The 21,946-nt window shown below is 44.1% G+C and overlaps 1 protein-coding gene across 3 annotated transcripts in view; it reads left to right on the forward strand.

The window, feature by feature from the left end:
• LOC142558054 (choline transporter-like protein 1) overlaps positions 1-21,376 on the forward strand; it is a 129,086-nt gene extending 107,710 nt beyond the window's left edge. For all 3 annotated transcript variants that reach the window (XM_075670216.1, XM_075670213.1, XM_075670214.1), the window contains 7 exons: positions 1,002-1,108; positions 3,096-3,236; positions 4,178-4,290; positions 6,088-6,254; positions 10,471-10,563; positions 16,973-17,065; positions 21,214-21,376. In XM_075670216.1, the coding sequence (XP_075526331.1) occupies positions 1,002-1,108; positions 3,096-3,236; positions 4,178-4,290; positions 6,088-6,254; positions 10,471-10,563; positions 16,973-17,065; positions 21,214-21,276 (777 nt within the window). In that variant the 3' untranslated portion in view covers positions 21,277-21,376. The remainder of the gene's footprint in view (positions 1-1,001; positions 1,109-3,095; positions 3,237-4,177; positions 4,291-6,087; positions 6,255-10,470; positions 10,564-16,972; positions 17,066-21,213) is intronic.
• Positions 21,377-21,946: the final 570 nt, after the last annotated feature.

Consider the following 21,946-nt stretch of genomic DNA (forward strand, 5'->3'; position numbering starts at 1 on the left):
ATACACGCGTGGCACAACTTTAAACAAGGTTTCGCACATGTGCCCAGAATTCCAAGGACTTAAAAGCAGCGACCTTGCAAACCGCGGGTAAATTTCGATTCTACATTGCGAGTTGCCAATGCGGGCTACAAATATTGCTCCTGCGCCACAACGATCATTGCGCTGATGAATGCGCTTCGTCTTAACGTGAGAAGCATGTAGGCGTAGTGTAAGTGCGTAGTGTTTCTTTATTTCATTTATTAAGCACAAGTAATTTCCCCTATGTTGTCCTTGGTGTCAGTGTTTGTTGACTTATGATATGACTGATAAAAAATCGGGCCCTCGGTTAACCCCATTTATTCTCGTTCCTTACATAAAGAAGGTCTCGAATCCGGCAACATTGATGCCTTCAGGTAACATTTGTGGGTATATTGACCGGTTGCTTTCACTAAAAAAAAAAATCACATTCTCGTGACGCCTGCGGCACAGAGGATGTGCCACATCCGCCACCAAGGTCTGCGAGTTCGGGCGCTGGCTAACACTCCCAGGGTTCTATAGGAAACATAACTACACGAGAAAGTGAATGGGGAAATGGCGCCACGGTAGCTAAATTGGTAAAGCATCGCACGTGAAATGCGAAGGTTGTGGGATCGTTCCACACCTGTGGCAAGTCGTTTTTTTCATCCACTTTAATTTCCATTAAAAAATCGTTTCCTTAGTTCATTTATTAAGCACAAGTATTTTCCCCATATTGTCCTTGGTGTCCCACGGTTGTATAGGAAACATAAATACCCAAGAAAGTGGATGGGGAAACAGCGAACATCCCAGCACCGCTATCAGCGTAGCTCAATTCATGGCTGCCACAAGCACACGAGAGTGCAAGTCTAAATAAAATTTAATAACGAAATCATCACGCCATAAAAGAGCTCTTCAGTAACACTATAACGTTTGATTTTGTGATAGCACCTTACTCTGTTTGCACCTTTACCTGACGAGCTGTTTCTATTTGTTTCCGATGACAGGCCATGTGCCCGCCATACGTATTATTATTCCTTTGGCTGGCGAACATCGTCCTCAGCTGCCAGCACTTCGTTGTAGCCAGCACAGTAGCCGCCTGGTATTTTACAAGGTGAGTTATTCATCGAAATAAGTTTTGATATAGGAACTCATCGACATCAGTTTTTGTATAGCACGCCAGGCCAGGTTGCTCGATTGGGTGGCACTGTTTACAGAGCCAACAGGACAATTCAATTTCTGGAGCTGAGCTTTGTGGCAAGAAAGTCGCCATATTTTGTTAACTACTGATTCCTTTATTTTAATTACCACATAGAACAGCTAAACAAATTGCGTTCCTCGAAAACTTAAGAAAACTAAAGTGCCACGAGTAACAAAATTTCATGAATGCTGCATTGTCCTCCATAACTGACGCAGCCTGTGCACTTCTTGTAGTAACAAACAGGCGCTGTGCGCAGCGAAATCTCGTTGTGACCAGAGCACGCGAGACGCACTAGTTTGGTGAGTCTTATAGAAGTCGTCCGTTAACGATGTGGTGTCATACCACACTCACGGCGCAGACGCTTGGATCGCGAGCGCCGCGCGACCACCACGCGAGACCAGGAAGTCCTAGCTAGAGGAAGGCGAGACAGCGCACGGAGCAAGGGAGTCCCTAGGTGAAGCTCTCCGGTAATCACAATGCGACATTCATTACTATTCTGAGCTTCGATACAACACAGGTTTAACAACGCCACCGAATTGGAATCCAATTTCTATACAACAAGGACAAGTGATCGCCGGTGGCCGCTAACGGTACGTCGCGACAGAGGAAACCTAGAACATAGAAGCCAGTCCAAAAATGGCAGCCTATGCTTCGGCCAGCGCCTGCCAACGTACAAGCCAGAGCAGAGAAATGTGAAAAAAAAATACAAAAACAACATAATAACAGGCGGGTGAAAGGCCGGAGGGAGGAGGGGGCGCGGTGGCAAGAGAGAAAATAATGCAGAGAAAGGCAGGGAGGTTAACCAGAGGTAGTTCCGGTTGGCTACCCTGCGCAGGGGGAAGGGTTAAGAGGGATAAAAAGAGAAACAGAGTAGAAGGGGGAGATAGAAAGAAAGGGAGACAAGCACGAACAAAGCGCGTACACTACAGAGCGGTAGGGGGCGGCATTCTTAGAGTCTGTCGTGAAGCCCCGTGGACCGCAAGAACCTTAATAGCGCGAGTAAAGCCTTCAACGCGGATGTTCTTTCGGAGCATTGGCCTAAAGCTTTAAGTTCTGAAAGTGGACGATTGTCCAACTGGTCCAGGCGACAAAAGGATGCGCGCGTATGTCGAGGTCGGGACCACGAGGAGCCGATGTTGCCATCGACCGGTGGCAGACAAAGGGACGGCCACCGGCCGCGGTGAACACTTACGCACGTTCCGAAGCCTGGATGCGGCAGTCGTCTAGCGTGCGTACCCACAGCGCGCGCAAGCAAAGCCCAATCCTGCCAGAAATTCTGTCAATGGGGGAAGCCCGTTGACCTTCTCGGGCGCGGGATGCCCGCCGAGTGACAGTGTTTTATGACCCGCGGGCCATCCCGTCCAGGTAGGGAGGCGAGGCACAAGGAGCTCTTGCGAACGTATAGCAAAGGAACGGCGTCGCCCAGTTACTGCGAGCACTCGAAACACCACAACGAGTACCACACGTTGCTTGATCAAACATATAAATATAAGCCGAAGTAAATGTTCTCTTTTGATGTATACACGTTAACTGTACACGTCTGGGTGCTGGCCGAATTCAATAAAGATATTCGTGAGAGATGTCTGTATATCCACTGTATGGACTTCTCACAAAAAGCATCGCGAGTGAAAAGAAATGAGAATAATAGGACTATAAAATATGTCTGAGGAAGTCTTTACGCAAATTAGTGACTGTCTCAGTTGCATTTACAAAACAAAATCACAAGTTCTCTCTCTTTTTGGCGTCGTAATGTTGCACTCCGTAAAGGAACAAGTGAGTAAGAAGGATGTAACAAAAGCCAAACTTGTTCAATTAGACTTGGGTTTCCGTTGTTCTCTTTCTTGATTCCGATGCAAATCATCTGGGCATGCTGTCGCCCTGTACTTCTATGCCAGCGCAGGCACAAGACGCACATGAGCGCGCCGGTGATGCGCAGCATGCAGCTTCTGGTTGGCTACCACCTGGGTTCGGTCATCTATGGCTCGCTGGTACTCGTCGTCGCGGATCCCCTGAGGGCGATCATCTCTGGCTCACGTCTCGTGTGAGTGAGCAGGGGCACGGAGTCGCAGGCAAACGCTCATCAAAATGTACTCGAAAGAACAGATGAGTAACAGCCCCCATGGGTGTTCCCTGCTGCTGGTGTTGGTGCTAGTTTGAACACACAATAACGGTGTCAAATCAAGAAAACGCTCTTTTATTTGGCCTAGTAGTTCTGCGGAAACCCGCAAGGTGGAGAGAAGTAATGAATAAAGGGAAAATCAGACATTAGGCAATTTGTTATGATGTTTGTGGAATACCATATAAGCATGGTGCGCGTCAAGTCAGTTTTCGCCTCCTGAGAGGCTATCATTAACGAGAGTGCAAACTCTCCCTCTCTCTCTCTCTCGCTCTTTTGGGTTTGCTGCTTGAATCTTTTTAATTGTTTTCTGCTTTGCAAGGTTGTAGTCCACCGTGTACGCAGTTGTGCATGCTCATATGCTTAGTTTAGCGAACAAAGTTAACATTGTTTTACCTCTATCTCTGTTGAGTTAGTTTCAAGAAATGCCAATTCGGCTTTCATCGCAATTAATGAGGCTGGGTAACTAAACGAGTTTATTAGTGGCACAAAAGTTGCTACATGGCTTTTTGAACCTACCGAAAGTTAGTGACAGATTTCAAGAGGTTGTTACGTAGGTAGTCGAAAACATTTGTTTAGGAGTGCCTTTGACGACTCATTAGTATGAAGAGCATTTTTATCACTGCCCTAAATGCAGCCAACATGACAAAGAACAAGACAACGCGATACGCACTTAGTGCGACAGTTTCGCACGGGGTTAGGCTTTATAACTCATTGTGTATGCATGCGCGTACAAGTCTGCAATAGCTATAGAGACACCGCTTCAACCAGCCACATATAGTTCAGAATTAAAAAAAAACATACATATGACGCTATATTTAAGCTATGTTTATATAAAGCTATGTTCCAAATGCTTTCTTTTCTAGCTTGAACGAAAAGACTCAGGCGGGGGTGTCAGCCACCAGGATTCTGAGGCCGTGTTGTAGCTGCCTCGACCGATTCTTGATGCACCTTAACCGCAAGGCCTACATTATCATGGGTGAGCATGTCGTCCTCAGCAACGGACTCACAAAGACTGTCTTTACAGGCGTGACTCGCAGCTACTTATACTGAATCCCGTCCCACGGCTGAGAGCTGCAGCCATGGGACGTACTGCGAGCTGCTTTGTAGAACAGGTGCACGTAGCGCCCCAAGTCGGCATCAATGAGGTTCCCCCAAAAGCGCCCCGTACCCAGAGTCGCATACCCACTGACCCAAGTTGGTTGTACTGTTGGTTTCAAGATCCGGTTCCCTCAGCACCGCAGCCCGATGCCCTATCGCATGCACCATGAACTTACCCAGTGACCCGAGTTGGTGGGAAGATATGCAAGGCACGCAAATACATAGGTAGGCAGACATTGCAATGGGTGTACGGTGTCCTCGCAATTCTAACTGCAATAAAGTCCGTTTAACTCGCAGTCGCATGGTTTGGTATGGTGGGTGTTGCATGAATTTGGTGAACAAGGTGTGGCTTTGAGCTTTCAAGCACGTACTAAATTTGTTCGCTTTGAAGCTCCACTGTGACGCAGACTTTCCTCAACAGTCATTTTCCCGAAACGCCAACTGCTTACGACGTTATGCAACTGGAAATTGGTAGCTTCTATAACCTGCGATTAAGAAATACGGCGATTAAATTGCTCGTGTGCGCTGTAGTTGGTAATACTCATCGACGTCCAAGTCACCTAAGCCCAAAGTCTGTCAGTGACAGTTTGCTAAGGTAAAAAAAAGGGGGTTAACTGAGGGGCCCGATTTTATAAGTCTAAGCATAAGAAGCCAACACACACTGACACCAAGGACAACATAGGGGAAATTACTTGTGCTTAATAAATGAAATAATGAAACGATTCTTTATTAGAAATGAAACTGGATAAGAAAAAACAGCTTCCCGCAGGCGGGGTATGATCCCCCAACCTTCGAAGGTTGTGGGATCGTTCCTAAAACGTCCATTTGCTGTGATTGATGCCTCTTTCTATGATACTCAACTGTAACTTTCCACAGTGTACTTCAAAGAGCTTATTGGCCGTTAAATTCCGTAGACGTGTAACAGTGTGGGTCGTTAATAGATTCTAGGGATTGATACCAGCCTGGCTCTCCTCGCAAAGAAACTCTTACTCTTAGATGTTTGTATATACGCTTCGTGTGCTTTGCCAGAGTATTTAAAAAGTCTGCGCACTCCCATACTCTAATTCTCGTCAGCGGAGATTGCAAGCACAATGCCTCATCCAGCGTTGTTTATGTATCACTGTCGCTTGTTAGGAAAGCCGCTACAAAGGGGAAACCCGCTTTTACGTCATTCGAATAGAAAACGCTTATTCTTTGGTAAACATTCAAAGCGGCAAACCTGCCTAAAGGGGCCCAATTCGCGAAACTTTCCAATCCTAATTGCCTTTTTTGCCGCTGGCCATCCATCACCGCTAATAATTTGTCCACCATCAGGTTTACCTGGGGTTCTTTTTTTTCAGTAACACTTCATTTGGGCCTAGTTGGTACATAATTCTGAACTTCACGTTACAGCCCGACCGAACACTTCGGACGATCGACAAGAAGAAAGACACGACACACACTGGCATTTGTTAGTCAGCCCCAGTGTGTGTCGTGTCTTTCTTTTTGTGGATCGTCTTAGGTGTTTGCGCTGTAACGTTAGGATCTTTTTTTTTTTTGCTACCAGAAATTCTGGCGTAAGAACTCATTCTTTTTTTTTAATGCAAACGTAGATTAACTGGTAAGAGCAATGTGAAAATGGCATTTTCAAAGGTGACGGGTTGCACTTTGCACGCCTTTGCGTGTCTCGTTCCAGCGATGCATGGGCTGAGCTTCCGTACCAGCGGTCGGAGGGCGATGCGGCTATTAGACCGCCATTGCCAACAGGTGGCGGGACTCGACACCATCTCTGGGTTCGTGCTTTTCCTAGCCAAATTCAACGTTGCGCTGCTGGCAGTGTTTAGCGGACTCTGGATCATCAAGGTAAGAAAGTTTTCAGTGAGCTTGAAACTAAACTTAACCACGCTCATTCTGCACTTCGAGTGTCTTGTGATTCTAAAAAAAAAGAAGAGAAATTTTAGTATTAGGAATTCATCTTTGCGTTCCCCTGCGTAGTTTTTTGAGTTTTTGCTGCGGCAGAGCGGCGAAGAAGGCGAATTTACGCGTCAGAAACTTCTGTTAGTCAGTGCGCTAACCTTTCATCTATTTCTTTAACTTTATTTCTCTGAAATCTACACCTCGACGTTAACTCAGCGGCTACGTAGTCGCGCCGCTGAGATATAGGTACTGCGTTCACTCTCGGCCCCATTGGCTGCGCTTCTGTGGGGTTACACGAAAAAAAAATCACCTTCTGTTCATAATTATGAAAGCGCGTTGAAGACAGTAATGCAGCCAAAATTATCCCGAAGACCTCACTACGAGGTGCCTCATAATGGGGGCATAGTTTTGGCACATGATTTCCCTGAAGGCGCAACCGTGAACGCACACATAGGCATAAGCACAAAAGCCTGGTTATGTTCGTCTTCGGAGCGACCCGAGCGATAGAGAGTGCAATCGTCACTTCACATTAAGTATTTCCGACTAACTATAACCCTTGGTGCTTCCACGTCAATCGGCTTCATCACAGAGGGGTGCCTTGTTGAAGCCAATATGCAAAAAAACACCTGTTCTGCCCGATGGAGTTTAAATCAGTTGGAGTTAAAGAAATTGTTCGGAAAGCCTCTGACCTGACAACCTCTGAATAAGTAAATATGGCAAAACGCTTCATTTACACTTAGTCAATTGTTACTGAATTAGAAGTTATGTGCAGGACGCCTCCAGTGAATGTAAATCACCTTGACCTCGTCACCGTTATAAACTTCATTTCGTTCTGATTACGAGTGGCTCAGCAGACGAAAAAATCAAGAAAGAAAGAAAGAAATGATGATGGTTTCAAAGAGCAGACGGTTGGCAATAAATTTCAGTGATTGGTGTCTTATCAGTGACCTGTAATAAAGTGAGAGTGACAAGTAATGCATTTATCTATGTTCTAGTACAGCTTTGCATTCTTTACCGGAAGCCATTGCGCGTGTCATCAATTTGTAACGTGTGGCGTCACTGACAATTTTAGTCAGGTGGACCGCTATACAATAAGGGCTACGATGAGGAATCCTTTTATAAAACACATTTTGTGAGGCGAGGACTGATGTACGAACGCACCCGAGGATTTCTTTTCCAGCCATCTTTTCACTGATATATTTTTTGTGAAAGAACCATTGCTTACATTGCAGCGGCAGACTTAGACTGTCTTCATTATTACCGAATGGCGAAATGGGCTTTATAGGGGCCCGCGGATATTGCAGGCGCTACATGCACTCGACGGTTCGAATAGAACCAGAGTTGAATAGCCCATAATTTAAGCTGATTCTACTATTTTCTATAGGTAATGTATTATAGGTAGCTATTTCCAGGAGAACAGAGGGATTGACGAAAAAAAAAGCATGTAAGTCATGATGCCAGCAGTTTCTCTTTCGACCACAAAGTAAGGAAGCTTTATTCTAAACTTATTCCAGTTTGCTTCTGTCCCCTATCTGCTATTAGGCGTCCGCAATCGGCCGGAATTTGATCGAGCCACTCCCACTTCGCGTCGCCATGGAAACCGCGAAATGTCTCCACCCTCATATAACGCCTATACACTGACTCGGCGTGATTAGGCTGAAGGAAACAGATTATTTCCGGTTCAACGTCTTTTCGTGCCATTAGCGTTCGGTTATTGGGGAAATTTTTCAGCACTGCACCCACTTGATCTGTGCCACGTGAAATCGGAAAACTGCAAAAACACCGCGTCAAATGGACCTCTACGCACTAAAGTTGGCTTATTTGCAGAACTGAACTTTTCACTTAATAGTCGGAAACTGCCCCGTTCCAAAATGCATAAAAGATGGTTGCCTGGACATGGCTCTGAATGAATTATGTGGTTTTACGTGCCAAACCCACGATTTCATTATGAGGCACACCGTAGTGGGGCACTGCGGATTACTTTTCGCCACCAAACGTGCTTAACGTGCCCCAAATGCTCATGGATTCGGCAAAGGCTACTCGGAGATCCGGGGAAGAATGGATTTCTCCGCGAAGCATAAAATATTTCTTGTGGCAGCGTGACGTGTTCGAGCCCTTTCGGTGCGTACGCGAAATTGCTCGGCCGACTCTTCGTCCCAGAGTAGCTTCTAAGTTGCATTTTCATCCTTCCGTTGCATGCCACCGAGATTTTCGACCAGCCACCGCAATCTAAAAGGGAGAGTGGACCTATCGTGCACTTGAGAATCACTCTCCTCACTCGGTTATCTACTTCCAGTGTGCTAATGCGGCCCCGCCGAAGCTTTCTTCACTTCTGCGCGCTCATCGTCTCTTATCAGCGAACTAGATGGCAAAAATTGATTTCCGAAAGCCTTCGTGAGGTCTCTCGGTGTTTATCGCTGCCGCAGTTTTATGCACCTGACACACAGGAATGGCTGCTGCTTCTGTAAAAAGAAAGCGACTGCATCGACCTCGACACTAAAAGCTCTTATAACAAACACACTTTCGCAAATATTGTTGATTGTGACTTGCGTCTGAGGGAACCTTCCGGCAGCAAGGCACCAAAGTTATGCGATGCCTTTCAATTTTTTTACTTGCTACAACTTTCCTAGTAGCATGAACCGGATGAAACTCCCTGACCGCTTAATTGCTTCTACAAAATGTTGAATTTGTAATGTCACAAATGAGACAAATCAGACAGTATGTATATGCGTGACATTCGCAATGAAATACATAAGCAGCAGTTTGTTCGTATTTAAGAGGAGTTTTTGCTGTATGGTGTACCTTTTCGCACAGTGAAAAGCAATGATTGGTGCTTCATCTCTGCTTTTCTGCGCACGGGCACTCTTTACGTGATGCAACATACACCAATCACAAGCTGAACATGACGCGCGTTGCTATCGCACTGCCAGGGTTACATTAACATTTAACATGCCCTGTGAACAGTCCACTTCTTCTGTTCTGTTATTTAATAGAGGAAGCGTTGTCAAAGGTAGCGTTTTATAACTGCAATAACCCTCGACGCCAGAATAAGCAGGTCACGCCAAGGTCTGTGCGCCTGCCTAACTTTTCTTACACCATTTGCATCCGTCGTATGAACAGCATCCGGCATGGGTACAGCCGCAGTCACAAAAAAGAAAAGCAAAACACAGTGGGTATTGCGAAGTTCTATTTCCTGTGTGCTTGATGACTATAAAAACTGCAGCTGATACGACGTTTTGATACGCCGATGATTCAGGTGTACGTGGTAAAAATGCTATTTCGTTTACGAGGAGCAGTCAGGATTGAGGTTTTTTTAGGTGAAAGCCTTAAGTGCCTCAAGGGTCGTAAAATCGCTTGTTCGACGAAATCGAAAAATTGATCGTCCGGCGTTATGGCACCGAAATTTGACGACACCATCAATTGATGGTGCCACCCTTGACCATTGGTGGGAGTCGAGCCCACAATATTTGGCATTCATTGAGGCAATATTAATTAAGGCACTCAGACTAACCAGGATTGGTGGGACCAAAATTCAGTGGCACCAAAATTGATGATGATCATGCCACCACTGGTGGGAGTCGAATCCACGGCCTTTGGTGCTTATTAGGGCGAAGTTAAGCCACAGTTAATTAATGTAGAGTTAATTAAGGCGCTCGAACTCACGACCATTGTTGTTGATTCAGGCAAGGTTAATTAAGGCGTTCGAGCCCACCACCTTTGGTGGAATCGAACCCTCGAACTTTGGTGGGACCAAAATTCAATGGAAGCAAAAGTGATGGTCCCACCATTGATGGTCGAACCCACGACCTTTGGTAGGAGCCAAACACTCGATCTTCGGCGGGACCAAGATTTAGCGGCACCAAAATGTATGATACCATCATTGATGGTAGAACCCACGACGAACTGTGGGAGTTGTACCCACGACCTCTGGTGGTAATAAGGCTGTGTTAAATAAGACTCATGCAATTAAGATAGAGTTAATTAAGGCACTCTAACTCACGACCTTTAGTGGGGGAAAACAAGTAAGAGGAAGTAAAAAGCCATTCGAATGAGAATGTCAAGTATTTTAGTGAACGTCTCACGATAGCGCAGGCTTTTGCCTTCATCCTCTTTTTGCGCATGCTGAAGTGACTGTCAACTTTTTCTTTCTTGGTGTCCTCAGGAAACCCAGAAGACCGTGTACGTGTGGGCTCCTTTGATTGCAGCTGGCTGCATTGTATACTATATAGCTGATTCCTGTATATCGCTTTATGAGGTGAGCAGTGTGGATAAAATGTCGGTGCATGTGTCATTGGCTGCCCACTGCAGTGACAACACTGCGGCAATGTGGCACTCTTGGATTTGTGGCCCTGTACTTCTTTAGCTGTAGCCTGTGTTTGAAACACACACAGCTGGCTATGCAAATACGTACTACCCTATAGTAGGGCTATGTCTGTGAGATATTGTCTAGAAAACTTCCTCTTTAGACGACCGCGTTTTGCTTCTTCATTTATAAAGATTAAAGCTATTGCATGGACACTCTCTAGATGTTCTAGGGGAAGAAACAATTCGTGCATCAATAGTGCTTAATTGCAATTATTTTATTTATTTATTTACAAATTCTGCTATCTTGCTTAGAAAGGCACATCACAGTTGAGTACGGAGTTACAAGCTAATGCGGGACAGAGACTACAGATTGCGCTACGGCCTGCGTAATAAGAACACACAGCACAAAACAATCATATATTAAAATATTTTGCAAACTCATCAGGAGGCGCCGTCACGCACAGAACCTTCCAGATTATTCTATTGCCTAATACTATTTGGAAAAAAAGAGAACTTAATAGAATCTATTTATAAACTAGGAGCAGCAATATTTCTTGGGTTGGTGGGTCGAGTATGTGGCGCAGTCCTAATAACAACATAAACGGGAGCTTTTATTTTTTTTAATTATGGGGTTTTATGTGCCAAAAGCACTTTCTGATTATGAGGCACGCCGTAGTGGAGGACTCCGGAAATTTCGACCACCTGGGGTTCTTTAACGTGCTCCTAAATCTAAGCACACGGGTGTTTTCGCATTTCGCGCCCATCGAAATGCGGCCGCCATGGCCGGGATTTGATCCCGCGACCTCGTGCTCAGCAGCCCAACACCATAGCAACTGAGCAACCACGGCGGGTCGGGAGCTTTTATGGATGAAATTCTATGAAAAGTCTCATATATCAGTATAATGAGGTCAATAATGTGTCTGTGTGCTAGGCTCTGAAATGACAGTTCCCTTGCGTGTGACGAAGGTGAGAAATGGCGGTCATGCCTGCAAAAAAAAAAAAGAATTAATCTGACGGCATTTTCAGGGCCACTGAAATTTCTGAACAGTGTAAGCATGATGAGGCGACTCCAAAACCGAAGCTTATGCAAGCAGGGGAAAGTTTTAGAAAGTTTTCATAAGCATCTAACTTGCATTCCTTTGGCGCGCTTTTGAGGTGGATTTTTAAGTAGCCTTGTTTTTCGTTGAGCATTTGCAGGGAATATTCATACATGTCTATGCCACTTTACAATTGGTGTGAATAGTAACCCTAGGTTTTTACCTCATTAGGGAGTTATATAATAAATTATCGTTTAGGTATATTATAGGGGTATCTTAACAATAGCAAAAGTTATTACTGCAGTCTTCTTCAAATTGATACCTATCTAAAATTTTTCACTCCAGTGCCAAAAGAGGGCAAACGCCTTATTTCAATTTTTTTATCTTTACTGCTCGAGATCTTACACTAACGCATGCAGTCATCGGCGTGTAGCCTTATTCTAACTAAAATGTTTCCAATAGCTTTAACGCCATCATTAATATAAACAATAGAAAAGAGTGGGGCTAATATTCAGCTTTGACAGATCCCTCAGCTAAGATTCGCTTCAGATAAATGGGCGTTATTAAAAACTACAAAGTGAGTCTTTCACTGCAAATAATCAGTCAGCCAATCCAGCAACTTAACGTCACCTATGCCTAAGAAAAAGCTTGATGTGACAGATTGTGTAGGACACCTTTGAAATATTCATAATGATGGCACCCAGTTGCTCTCGAATATGTAGCACCGAAGCAATGCCGTGGCAAATTTGATTAGTTGTAGCGTGGGGGAAAAGCAATGGGAAAACCATGTGGCGCAGTAGACGACATAGTATATTTGGCCAGCTACTCGCAAACACATTTGAAAATTATGCGCTCTAAATAGTTGGGCCAGGTGGACAACAAGGAAATTTTCCTGTAACTACATACTGCATGTTTACCGAGGTTTTGTGAACTAGAATCGCTTTAGCATTCTTCCATAGTTGGAGAATGGTGTCTTGTTCAAATGATTTCTTGAAATTCACAGTAAGGTAGCAAGAGCTTTATTAGCAAATATCGTTTTAGGTATATCTTAAGTATCTCGTCTGATCGGTTAGCTTTCATCGTATCTTATTTTAAAAGAAAATGCGTACAGGTGCAGTACAAATTTCTCTGTGCGGAAAGTTAGGCACTGCTGCGTTCGCCGAAAAAATCCTGGATAATGCCGTCATGAGAAGTGAAAAACTGACTCGACCTGGCTAATAAATGCTTCCGATCTGACTGTAGTGCTGTTAAAACAGAAATGCTTTGCGTCGGTCATTTTAGTCTTTAGAGTAGCTGCGAGGATCTTAAGCAAGGATGTGACATTACCAGCTGCAGAAAATCGCCTCTTCCGCATTCTGATACTGCGTAAGAGGTGTCTACTAACGGGTTTTAGAATAACGCTTTAGGGACTTGGTGGCCACAAACTGTGAGATGCAATTGCAAATAATGGACAATTCTAATTAGCAACACACCAATGCTTGAAAAATAGCTACAAGTTAAAAAGCCGTCATAGCATAATTCAGGCATCTCTGCAATAGAGGCAGCATAAGATCGAGAAATGTTCCAATTTGATTTGTAGTTAGGTTGCCTACGGTGAAGTCACATTAAATAGGAACATAACTGCCTTATGGTCAGACATACCCTCAAGAACCTGACGGCCATAGCCATTTCCCAATAGTTGAGCGTTTATGAAAACGAAGTCCAGAATGGTAGCTTAACACGCAACGGTGCTTACAACTTGAGTTAGGTCCGAAGATAAAGCCACATTTACGAGCGATTGGCGAAATAGCTTTTCTTAAGCAATAGAGCACAGTGATAGCCAGCCTGTACAAAACCATATTTCCAGAAATAATCATTTCACAATTGAGTTTGTGTCTTGCTACGTAATCCGTTATACTTCAAACAAATTGCCACTGGTGTTGACGGTTCGGTAAAGAGCGCTGACGGTAATGCAAGCCCATGTAACCTCACCTCGCACCAGATGGAATCAAGATGCGCAAGTTGTCATGACATACTGTATTCCATGCCACTTTTTATTAAAAGTGCTACACAGGCACCTCGACTGGTCATTCTGTCTTTTCCTAAAAGGGTATAACCAAGTGGTGGGAAGTAAGCATCCAGAATCAATTCATTCAACCAAGTTTCCGTTAAAGAAATTCGGGAAAGAGTATAAGACTGAACAATTTATTAGCCAACGCCTACTGATATCTCATAGCGATAAACATGATTCTAAGAAAAGTCACGTCTTTCGTTTGTTTGATCGATCAGTATTCACATTCGATAACGGCGATGTGATCTTCGTTCGAAGTTCAGCTCACATTGTTAACCGACAAAGAAACTGCAGATTTATTTTGCGGGAACCTCTTAGTATATCGGTAGAGAGTTTCTTCAGTACGCTTCCATATATGCATTACGTGTGCACTCATATCTTCATTGACACATATCCTAATACCTTTCACCCGCCGTGGTTGCTCAGTGGCTATGGTGTTGGGCTGCTGAGCACGAGGTCGCGGGATCGAATCCCGGCCACGGCGGCCGCATTTAGATGGGGGCGAAATCCGAAAACACCCGTGTGCTTAGATTTAGGTGCACGTTAAAGAACCCCAGGTGGTCAAAATTTCCGGAGTCCTCCACTACGGCGTGCCTCATAATCAGAAAGTGGTTTTGGCACGTAAAATCCCAAATATTATTATTATTATTAATATCTTTCAGCTTATGTGCATTACTCAAGATGTCAACATTGCAACTCTGATGAAAACGCTTAAGTAAAAAGAGATATACCTTAACTTAATTATGCATGCCTAGTCTGGGACATCTATCTATACTGTTGCACGTGGTTTCAAGTTTAGACATAGTAATCCTTGACACTGACCGAAGTGGTAGCTCAGCAAATTTTGACGGTTGTTCTGGGAGGCTATAGATAATGAAATTCAACCTACATGGCCTGTTTCAAATTTGTCGACTCCAATATCATATTTCGTTACATGGTCATTATTACCTGCAACTGTATTCTCAAGCGTTTCGATGCTTGACGTCACATTGATGACAGAAGACAGTTTCTTCCAGCTTAACAGGGCTTTTGCTTCTAAAGAAGCAAGTTTGAATGAAAAATAGGAGGTCTCTTGGCTGATTCGAGTCTGTTCAGCAACTAGCTCTAATAATAACTTTGCACTTCCAGGATACGGGATTAGTCCCTACATCTCGACACAATTAATTTATTTTCTTTAACATGCGCATCACACCAGGCAATCCAGGCATATGGCCCGGCAGTAACAATAAAGAGCCATCGTCTCTGCTATAGCTGTACGAACTCACCTTATAACTAACGTGTATCATGCAGCAGCATGATTTAGCCATCTTACGCCCAATGCGCTGCCGGATTGATTGAAGAGCAGGCAGTCTGCAGCTGGCTTTAAACACTTTACGAATGTTCCAGAAGTAGCTTCGTTCACAGCCCGTGCTCATCTCAGACATGGTGAAAATGTAGCACGTCCTGCCACCGTTTAGTTTTGGTAAAGTAACAACACGCGATGCGCTTCACTATAGCTGGAGAAAGTGGGTGACTGCGCAGGGAACAGAATCGACAGGCAGTTTGGCGTCGGGATAAAATACTGATGATAATGACTAAGAACACATGCGGCAATCTATAAGAGAGAACAGCCAAAATTTGTAGAGCTGTACGTCATGCTGCCGAACACAATCCGAAGCACAAATTTATATGCATTGGCGCTTTCGTCACAGCAGAAATGACAGCGCAAATTTGTCAACAATAATTTACGAACGGGCAGGTCCTGAAGAAAAGGCTCGCTTGATATTTCGCACATTTTAAAAAAAATGCTCGCAGGCTTTACTATAATGTCCTTTAAAGTAGAGAAAGAGAAAGTAGTTTGAATCGAGCTTTACTTTAACCGGTATTGTGCACGCATGACTGCTGAAGTGGCATAACTGAGCAGTGTTCTTATTTAGTGCCTGAGCGTGAGGCGTCGTTTGCAGAGAAGAGCTTGAAGTGCCTTTTAATCGATGCAATGAATTTCCAAGAAAATTAAATGCGAAAGGTGGGTGCTTCTGCAATACATTTTGTGAAAGTTATTGCCGACAATACTCACTCGACAAATAAAAAAAAACTACAGTGAAAACTCACGCACAACTGTTTCAGCATGACGCTAACGCAAATTGCAATTTTTGTTGTGCCTCATCCTAAGTGAACTTAATTTTCCTTTTCTCTCAGGGAGTAATTTTAAAAGAAATAAATAGGAGCACGGAAATCTCTTCGTCCTAGGAACCCGAACCCTTTTCGGACGTTGATAACCAATAAGGCCTCCTCGACAAGCCGTTGTATATATATATATATATATATATATATATATATATATATATATATATATATATATATATATATATATACGTGATTGTTTGATTTTCGTTGTGTACTATGAGTCTCTAATTAGTGGCACGCAATGTAGAATGCGGTTGTGGATCTTCCAGGACGAGCCACCAACTCTTCATTCACCGATGTGTAAAAGCCGTGCTAAGGCCGGTGTCGGTAGTCCTTCGTTTGTCCAGAAGGAATGTGAAGGACGGTGCGTACAGCTGGCTCCTTGTCATAACATATTGTGAAATTTCAAGAACTTCACGTGGAAATCGGTTTTTAGCACGAACTATATATTTTACGCGTCACCTCGCAAATCATCTTCCGATAAAATGCATTTGCTACGGCACCGGTACGGGGCCACCCAACGTCATAGCTGCTGCTGAGAACCAGATGCTCCTCTTCGGTCTTTGCGATTTTGTTCGCCAGGTTGCACTGTGCGCAGCGCAGTTCAGCGGCGGCTTAGGAGGCTAAAGGCGGGGCCCATAAGTATTTCCGTTGTAAAGTAACAGATGAGCAAACGGGGAAGCCTCAAGTGTTTCAGTGTACAGGAAGGTTTATTGTAGCGGTCTTCGCGATGGCTGCGTTTAGACTGACTTTAATATTTACGCGTTCCTCCGAAGAAAATGCAGAGTGTTTCGTTATGTATGCCATTTTGTTGTACACGTGTTTGTAGTAATGATGCCCGGCTCTATTTCCGGCCAGTTGGCCGGCCGTCAATTGGCAATGTCTTGGCTAAAATCTACAGCATAAGGTACTCGCTCAAACAAGTAACTACTAACGAACCACAGCATGCTCGTAGCCCAGCGCAAAGCAAATGCGCCGACACCTGCAGTCGGAATTTAAGAGGTCATTGCATACGGCGGCTTTATATTGGCACCTGCATTACCAGCGCTGTATAGTCTGTGATATATAAGCGAGATCAACTACGAGGTCATTTCAATCACTCGCAGGTCGCCGTGGACACGCTGTTCCTCTGCTTCAGCGAGGACTGTGAGCAAAACAACGGAGTGACAAAACCGTATTTTGTTACAGATTCCTTGAGGGTAAGCAGCAAAAAGGTGTCTGGAAATTTGCTCACACTCTCTCGAAAAGGGTCACACAAAGTTAAATTATAATTTGATGACGCATGTGGCTAGCGTCTCTGCCTCCGACAGCTCGCTAGAAGGAACATATCTGGAACAGGTAGATATTATTGCGTCAGCTACTGTTTTTACAGTGTGAAACTATTTACCATGCTTAAAATTAATTAAGGTTGTTGACGCAACCAGGTGTTGGCAGCGGAATCGCACAGCAAATAAATTTGTTCAGTTCTATAGAGAGCTAGGCAAGAAATTAGATTTTAACGAACAATGAATATATGCAGGTCCAAGGCAATGCCTCGATACTATGTGCCGCTCAGCTTCACTGTAGCTAAGAGCAATGCATGCAAGTGCCCCTATTTTTATTCCATGATAATCTCCAGCCACAGTGAGACCATCATGCACGCTTCAACATTACGACTTCACAATGTTTTGATTAGGCACTGCACCATTCATAAGCTAGGCTAAATGAAAATCAAGGAATATCTAATTGATGAGACGTTGACGTAGCATGACTACGAGAACGAAAGAAGCGCATGACGCTTGTCGACGGAACACTCGTATTAAAAAGTTTATGCAGAGGTAAGTATCACTCCAATATAAATATATTTAGGGCCTCTATATACCGCTTGCACTGCGCTGACACATGCCCTTTCTTGAAAAGTTGTCAACAATAGATGCAATACATTGGCACTTGCAGAATGGTCCGAAAATGGGCAGCCCATTATGTGAAATTAAAAAAAAATGAAACAGGCCATCCACTCTTATGCTCTATTTTGTAAGTAGATATGTGCGCTTTAGAGATAGTTCTATGATCTGCCAATATGTGCGCTGGTCTTTCTCATGATTGATTGTTTTGCTAGGCAGTAGACAGTTGTGCTCACTAGCGTTACGTCTCGGTGAAGATTTTGTGTGACCTACGCAGTTGTTACATACATTTTGTTTACAAGTACCGCATACCACCAGCCCCATTGGTAGAGGCGGTCTGGGGAGGAAAAGTTTGACGGAGCAAGTTGAAATAGGGCCAACGAAGCTGCCCTCCAGAACTAGGTATACTGCATTCAAGAGAGCGGGATTGTTTTTATGCGTTTTGTAGCCCGTCGTCTCCTTCTTTTCTGGCGCCAGGTTTCCGGGCCCATGACTCTGAATACCATGCTTGATATTTTTGCATCGCTACTGGTTCAAGGCTGTGTACTTCTACACGATGGGGAATACGTTGGCTCGATTTCCAATGTAATGTCTCAAGCAGGAATCTGTAGAGGTGTCTGGTCCAACCGGATCAGAACTCGTCATAGAAAAAACCTGACAGGCTATAGTGACTTCCTCGGTAGGACGCAACAACGAACGTGGAAAAGCGGAAGAATGCTTCGCTTTAAATCCTGAAGGTGGTAGCCCATGGTGGACGGGCGCTGCTTGTCCCACCACTGGTTAGCTGCTATGTAAGGGCGCTATGACGTAAAGCTATTCCAAATGTTTCTATTCCATTTCCCCAATCAGCGCTCCAGGATTGGTGAAATTTCTCTCCGGCCACTCCCTCTTACACTTGTCTGTGAAGTGACGTCACGAAAACCGCCAAAGCTACTCATTTGATAAGACACATAGACTTTTACTATGCATGATTAGACCGAACAAAAGAAAGATATGGCTTTCCGATTCTACTACACCTTCTGCGCCATCAGCCCTCCGGAAACGGTCACAAGTTTTCTAGCTGCGCTTACGCGCGACACGCGACGTCACAAAACTGCGAGAACCCATCGCGTCAAAGTGACTTGTGCACTATTATGTACATGTGAATAAAGTGCTTTCATATGCCGAACAAAACTGATTTTTTTTCGGTATAGCAGGAGGTAGCCCTGTTTCGAAATGTATAGATAATGGCTGCCTGCCGATCACTCTGGCACTGGTTACTCGAAGCTGCCAGGGAGAATGGATTTAGTTACGTATAACAAAAGAAATACATTAGCAGCTAGCATAACGCTGCAGAGTCCTTTTAGCTCGTACACGACATCGCTGTACCAAATGTTCCTCGCTGAGAATGCATTTTAGGTGCCTTTTTACCGCCCCCCCCCCTCCTCGCCTTGCACGCCACTGCGATTTTCTTTAAGAAATCGAAAGCTAAACAAGAAGAAACGGGTCAATCACATGGGCTGGCACCACTCTCTTGATGCGGTCATGTAGTTTCACTGCGCTACATCCCGACCCACCAAATCCCTCGCCTGTTTTGCATGCTCCTTGCGGCGTTTCAGCCGATTTGGTAAGAAAATCCTGTCACCTAAGGCAATGCTATTCGCTTTAAAACAAAAACAAAAAAAACTGACCTCCTGTAAACGAGCCGAGCGTTTCATGGCGTTTTCTAGCAACGCGGCTAGTCACCATCCGATACTAGTGTCAGATGTTACGAAAAGTTGACGTCAGGTGAGTGGAATAAAAACAGATTCGAATAGTTCTACGTTGTAAGGCCATAGAAACTATTCGTCAATGTACATGCTGTACACTTACAATACGTTAGCCGAATTCACAAGTAATACGATGAAAACATCCTAGATGGAACTGATATCATGATAAGCCAACAAACACCGACGCCAAGGACAACACAGGGGAAATTACCTGTGCTTAATAAATGAAATAAAGTAACGATAAATCATGCAAATTAAAGTGGATGAAAAAACAACTTGCCACACGTGGGAACCGAACCCACAACCTTCGCATTTCGCGTGCGATGCTCTACCAATTGAGCTACCGTGGCGGCGTTTCCCCATCCACTTTCTTGGGTATATATGTGTACGGGTAGAACCCTCGGAGATCTGGCCAGCGTCACCACTCACAGACTTTGGCGGCGGACGTGGAACGTCCTTTTTGCCGCAAGCGTCACGAGAACGTGATCTTTTTGGGTGAAGGCAACTGGTCAATAAACCCACATATGCTACCTGAAGGCATCAATGTTGCCGGATTTGAGACCCTCGTTATGTAATAAACAAGAAGGAAGGGGGTTAACTGAGGGGCCCGATTTTTATTAGCTATATCATGAGAAGCCAACAAACACTGACACCAAGGAAAACATAGGGTAAATTACCTGTGCTTAGTAAATGAAATAACGTTAAATAATGCAAATTAAAGTGGATGAAAAAACAATTTGCCACAGTTGGGAATCGAACCCACAACCTTCGCATTTCGCGAAGGTTGTGGGTTGACGGTTGTGGGTTCGGTTCCCACCTGTGGCAAGTTGTTTTTTCATCCACTTTAATTTGCAATATTTATAGTTACTTTATTTCATTTATTAAGCACAGGTAATTTCCCCTATGTTGTCCTTGGTGTCAGTGTTTGTTGGCTTCTCATGACATGGCTAATAAAAATCGGGCCCCTCAGTTAACCCCCTTCCTAGATGGAACTGAGGCACTCAACATAGGAAGGACCCGAGAGCGTTACCCTCGCTTCTGTTTTACAAGACGACTGACAACAATTTTGGTAATAATATGTGCATTATTGATGCAAGAGTTCTTTTGCAGGTTACCATTCTCTTCAGTTTGGAAAATGCCGTATGTTAGGAGGTCGCTGGATGCATCGGGTATAATTAAGGTGATTCGCATTCTGTATGCTCCCTAAGTGCGAAAATTTTATGGATTATGTTGCTAAAGTAATCCAATCAATCGGCATCAAACCAGCGATGCGATAATTAGGCTTCTAAAGCAACCAATACACTGCGTCTACCCACGTTTTGGTACATTGTGTTCTCTATGCTGAGAATTTAGCGCTGTCCTTCTACATCGTGCAGAGCGAACCAATTTTCGCCCATTTAAGAGACTAGTTACTTCGAATGTTTAACCTGAATTCATCTATTCAGCCTACGCTTTGATGTTTGATACTAATGCTGATTTATTTTCTGAAGGATTAAAACGATTTATTGCTTTGGTTGCCATCTCTGTAAAATATGTTCTAGTGGTTGAATATGAACTTCACGTATTTACTACGAAAGATGGTATCATGGCTGTTTCTTTGTTGATGAATCTCGTAATATTGCGCAAAAAATGTGTAGCAAACTACCTGCGTAGAAGGTGTAGTGTGTGAATTAGCACGATAACCTAGGTTGACTTTTTTTCGTGTTTGCACTGCAGGCCTTCATGCATAACAGCAAGAACGACATTCCGGAGATTGGAAGCACGAGAGTGACGTCATAGGGCGATGATACACTCTCACGTGGATCAAGCTACAGAGACTAAACAAAAAGATAACAAATATTTTTAATAAAGTGTCGCGCACTAATGGCGGCCCCCGACCTTCTATTGGAGGCAAAGTTGTTGTCGCCTCTATCCATGACCTATTTCTGTGAATTATGAAGCCATGAAAACTTATATGGTGAAAAATTTGTACTTAGGGGAACATCTCAAAACGACTGAAGCAATGAATGGACGGCTGTACTACGCCCACAAATAGTATCTCGTTCTTTGAAAGAAGTGTAATTGCGCATGGAGTACCACCTTGCCTACAAAAACAAAAACCATTTCACCATAACCACCTGCACTCACCTATGCTCATCCCAACTGCTCTTTTCTTTGATATCCCTAAAGAGGTCAATAAGCTAATATTGCGAAGAGAACTAACTACAAAAACATCCCTCGAATACCCTGCATTCAAGTTTGGCCGCTCTTAAGAGAGTAAACGACAACTATGGCCCACTGTAGATAATGAGCAATGCCTTTTTCAAGCGAAGCTTGTATTGTATCACTCATGTCAGCGTCGGTGTTGCCGTACAAAAAAGCTCTAGCCGAACGAAATAAAAATTGCTTGTAGGGTTACAGATTCGACCCACAGACCTCCGGGTTGCGAGACCACCACGATAACCAATTC

The sequence above is a fragment of the Dermacentor variabilis genome, chromosome 9 (genome assembly GCF_050947875.1).
Source record: "Dermacentor variabilis isolate Ectoservices chromosome 9, ASM5094787v1, whole genome shotgun sequence".
NCBI lineage: Eukaryota > Metazoa > Arthropoda > Arachnida > Ixodida > Ixodidae > Dermacentor > Dermacentor variabilis.